This window comes from Lactuca saligna, chromosome 4 (genome assembly GCF_052625555.1).
Source record: "Lactuca saligna cultivar CGN05327 chromosome 4, ASM5262555v1, whole genome shotgun sequence".
NCBI classification, from domain to species: domain Eukaryota; kingdom Viridiplantae; phylum Streptophyta; class Magnoliopsida; order Asterales; family Asteraceae; genus Lactuca; species Lactuca saligna.
In genome coordinates, this window is record NC_136420.1 from 83,425,563 (window position 1) to 83,430,207 (window position 4,645).

A 4,645-nucleotide genomic window follows, 5' to 3' on the forward strand; every position below is an offset into this window, starting at 1 on the left:
CCTAAAATTTATAAATATCATATTTACCATTCATAAAATTTCAAAATATCATATATGTCCTTTTTAAACATCATAATATCATATATACCCTTCTTAAATATCAAAATATCGTATGTGTACTTTTTAAACATCAAAATATCAATGGTAATATCTAAAATATCCTTCATCTACAACATAATCAACAAAAAAAACTAAACAATCAAAATATACATTCCATAGAGAGGGTTGAAGATGAATATTTTTGTTTGTCAAAATGACGACATTCCAACAATTAGAAGTTCATATTTCATTATCATAAAATTAAGGATAATATCATTAAAATTTTTAATTATTATAGTAATTTTAAGTTATAAAAAATGATTATAAAATATTAAAAACATTATAAAAAAGGATTTGGGTAAATATGATATTTTGAAGGTTTATGAAGGGTAAATATGATATTAAGAAATTAAGCTGAGCAAATATGATATTTTGAGGTTTAAGAGGGGCATATATGAAATTCTCTTTTTATTATTATTATTATTATTATTATTATTATTATTATTATTTTGACTAAAATATAAATTGTAAAATAACCCGGATTTGGCCGATTTGGGGACTTACTGCTACTGTATCAAGTTCCGGTGGCCGAACGAGCAGGGATCACAGTTCAGCGTCGGAGCTGGAGCTAATCGCAGAGAGCAGTGGCATATTAGACGTTGAACAGCGTGAGTTCTTCACACCAAACTGAAAGAAAAAATAATAATTCAAGTATTCGTTAAATTTCTGAATTAGGGCTTGCAGTTGAACCATCCATCAACAATCAAGACACGTAAGTTCCTTATGATCGTGGATTTTCCGGCTTTTACCGATTGCATTGCTGTGATCTACATCTTTTCTTGTACAGATTATAATCCCTATGCGTTCTGAAGATTATTAGCTTTAAAAATGGCTTTCGTTAATGTGATCAATTGTTGCCTCGATTCCATCAGAGAAGTAAGTTCTCTTTGCCTTCAATAGTCGCTCCCTTCCATCTTCATCTGCATATATTTCGTTAATATGATCAATAATGAACCAGTTATCTTCTTACTATTTGCTTTTTAGCCCATATATTTCATTATTCCTGTGCTACCAAAGTTTCTCTCATTGGGCCTAATGCCGATGTCTCAAGACTCAAACAGTATTCCCATGTAGAATTTTGTGATTGTGTTTGCTTTAGAAGCAGTATTATAACTGCACACTAGGCTAAAGATGTTACAGATAATACAGATTGTAATGAATATATCCATTCTGCAAAGCGTAAGTAAAGAATTATATTGCTCAAAATTTTCCATCTTCTCTAAATATCTTGTTTGTGATTTCTTTCTTGTGCTGTTCAGTTATCTGAGGAACTTAAAGGTGCAGTAGTTTATTTGGATGCGGGATGTACAGAAAGTTTCAAGTTTCTTGGGGCATTCCCTGTTCTATTGGAGATGGGTGTACTTTCTGTTTGCAGCTTGGAGAGCATGTCTTCTCTTGACATGGTAAATATGATTTTTATTTTATATTTCACATTGTAAGAAATGAACACTTCATTATATTCTAGGGTTAAATGCAAGAAATAGCAACTTTCATTGTACTATAAACAATCTAGTCTACCCAATTACAATAATGCCATCCAAATACATAGCAATTTTCACTGCTATAATAGTATAATGCCCTAATAAAGGAAGAAATTTGAAAGTTCATTACTATAATTGGGTAATAAGAAAACAAGTTAAAATGAAGTGGGGACTATGATTAGTTTCACTCTTATCATGCTTTCTTTTCCTTCTCTTTCTTCATTATGGTAATACTTTTAGACATGAAGAATAATTCCATGACTCTTTTTGCTTTCTGTTTTTAGGCGATTGATTGGAATCAGAAGAATGATGACCTCACAAAAGTAGTATTCTTCACTTGTCGCCTTCTAAGTGATGCACATCGATACATTTTACGATGTCTAACCACACTTCAACATGTTTCCCAGTGCACTATATACATATCTATCTCAGAGGTGCTATTCTGTCATTATAGCTTTCCTTGCTATTGTAATTATTTGAACTTATTGATGCTTTGCTTTGATATATCTTTGATAAAGACGTGAATGCCCTCCTCACCAGAATTCCATCCAACTAAGCAAACCCTTAAGTTTCTTTCTTCAATGATCCCAAATTTTATTTCTTATTCTTGAATGAACTTCAATTTCAATTTTTTCTCTTGCTATTGCAGACAGGTCACTCAGCTTACCCGGATTCACCTTTAGGACCAGATGCTTATCATGAATATCAAATCTTACTTGTCCAAGATTACGAGGAACTGAAGAAGAAAAACAATCAAAACTCTATACACAAAAATAGCAACAAACCTAAGGAGAATCCCATCTTTGAAGATGAAGGGTGGTTGCAGCTTACCCCTCGTGAATCTGATACCCCTAAATCCCAACCTTTTTCCATTTCTAAAGATACTTATGATGGAGGACCTAGATTGATGGCTTATGTTCATCACTTCCCTTTGATTCTATGCCCCTTTTCACCAAAGTTCTTTGTGCTTCCATCTGAAGGGTCAATTTCTGAGGCATATTTATCAGGTGATCAAGAGAATTCGATTAGTTCAGGGTTGCCTCCTTTAAGTACTGGGACATTTCATGATGGTGAGGATATACCTCCTGGGGTTGCTCTTACAGCTCAATTTCTGTATCATTTGACAACAAAGGTAATGAGTATATTATAAATTTCATCATCATGATTCATGACCTTAACATTTGTTTCCAAAATCTGTAGATGGATCTAAAATTGGAAATCTTTTCGCTTGGTGATTTATCAAGAAGTGTCGGGAAGCTTATAACTGACATGTCTAGTCTTTACGATGTTGGGCGTCGTAAAAAACCCGCAGGATTATTACTCATTGACCGAACAGTTGACCTTCTTACCCCTTGTTGCCATGGAGACACCCTTGTTGACCGGATATTTTCATCCATCCCCCGTAGGACCCGCATACCCTCCGGTCCAAAGGGTACCCGTTCCCGACCCACGAACCTACTCCGCTCTCCTCTCGATCTTCAAATACCACTAATTGAAATCCTTCAAGAAATCCCACCGAAAGACCTTCATCTTCTACAAACAATCGAACCTTTTTTACAGGGTTGGAGTGATACCAATCAACTTTCCGGGAAACTTTCTTCTTCAGAAATCGAGTTGCTTTCCGGGTCTTTAATCTCAACCGAAAATTTCAACGGGACACTGTTTCTTGAATCGATTCTTGATAAAAGAACAAAAGAAGGGATCACATTAATCAAGAAATGGCTTCAAGAAACAATCCGTAAAGAAAAGATCTCTGTAAACACAAAAATTCCACCGGGATTCGAACGTTTGATTAAATCTTTATCCAAAAACGAATCGACTTTCACGCGGAACAAAGGTATTATCCAGCTGGCAGCTGCCACGTCACACGCGATGACCGAAAAAAACCGCGCCAAATGGGATTCGTTTATTAGCGCGGAAAAAATCCTCGCGATAAACGCCACCGACACCACGCAAAACCTTTCATCACAGATGTGCGATATAATCAACAAAAGTTTGACCCGAGAACCCGAATCTTTATTTTCAATTGAAGACGCGTTGTTGTTGACGATAACTGGATATATTTTGGCTGGTGAAAATTTCCCGACTTCGAGTTCAACGGGCCCGTTTTCATGGCAAGAAGAACATTTTTTAAAAGAAGCTATTGTGGATGCGATTCTTGAGAATCCTGAACTTGGAAAATTTAAGTTTCTTGATGGGTTATATGATGATCTTGAAGCTAATTTGAAAAAGAAACGAGTGGCTAAAGATGATTTTGAAGATGATCAATGGGGTAGTTGGGATGAAGAAGATGGTGGTGATAATAATGAGAATGCTTATAGTGATATGCAGTTGAAATTGGAGTTACGGGATCGGGTCGATAATCTATTTAAATTTTTTCATAAATTAACGAATTTGAAGGGTGGGAAGGGAAGGTTAAATTGGGAAAGTGATAATGATCCGTATTCAAGAAAGGGATTATTGTATAAACTTGTGACAAGAATACTGAGAAAAGATGATGTACCCGGTTTGGAGTATCATTCGTCTACTGTTGGTCGGCTTTTCAAAACCGGTTTTGGAAGGTTTGGTCTTGGACAGGTATGCCAATGCTCCTACTTAGTTTAATGGAATCGGGGAAGGAATGGAATTGTTCATTCCATTCCAATGGAAAGATCTGATGGAATTGGAATGTAATTGTGCAGGCAAAACCAAGTCTCTCTGATCAAAATGTTATACTGGTTTTTGTTGTGGGAGGCATGAATGCCATTGAGGTTTGTATTCAACTACTCATTTGAAAGTTTATTTTTGATCTCTTTTTGTGTATTTTTGATAATGTAACTAACAAGATTCTTGCTGTGTTGTGTATGGATTATGGAAGGTGCTTGAAGTTCAGGAGGCTTTATTGGAAAGTGGGCGATTGGATATAGAAGTGGTTCTTGGTGGAACAACTTTTCTCACTCCTACAAACATGCTTGATTTACTTTTAGGTGACTCTAGTTACATTTGATGTATATTATCACAACATTTTTGTCATCTTTTGTTTAAATAATAAATCTAATATACAAATATAAAAACGGTATTTCCAA

The 4,645-nt window shown here is 35.1% G+C and overlaps 1 protein-coding gene across 2 annotated transcripts; it reads left to right on the forward strand.

Moving 5' to 3' along the window:
- Nucleotides 1-576: 576 nt before the first annotated feature.
- LOC145042261 (vesicle docking protein) lies at nt 577-4,645 on the forward strand. Of its 2 annotated transcripts, none has more exons than XM_078990658.1 (8): nt 577-811; nt 887-975; nt 1,359-1,502; nt 1,865-2,014; nt 2,230-2,712; nt 2,781-4,157; nt 4,262-4,330; nt 4,438-4,645. In XM_078990658.1, exons 2-8 carry the CDS (start codon nt 928-930, stop codon nt 4,564-4,566), a joined length of 2,400 nt encoding a protein of 799 aa, XP_078846784.1. In that variant the 5' UTR covers nt 577-811; nt 887-927; the 3' UTR covers nt 4,567-4,645. The 2 variants fall into 2 exon arrangements, with proteins under 2 accessions (XP_078846784.1, XP_078846785.1); XM_078990659.1 differs by having other exon boundaries at nt 583-707.

What these genes read in the sequence shown, in the direction of transcription:
- LOC145042261 (XM_078990658.1), top strand. Translation starts at nt 928, where the DNA reads ATGGCTTTCGTTAATGTGATCAATTGTTGCCTCGATTCCATCAGAGAA. An exon ending in GCCTCGATTCCATCAGAGAA is followed by an intron (nt 976 to 1,358) that starts GTAAGTTCTCTT and finishes TGTGCTGTTCAG; the next exon opens with TTATCTGAGGAACTTAAAGG. An exon ending in GAAGGTTTGGTCTTGGACAG is followed by an intron (nt 4,158 to 4,261) that starts GTATGCCAATGC and finishes GTAATTGTGCAG; the next exon opens with GCAAAACCAAGTCTCTCTGA.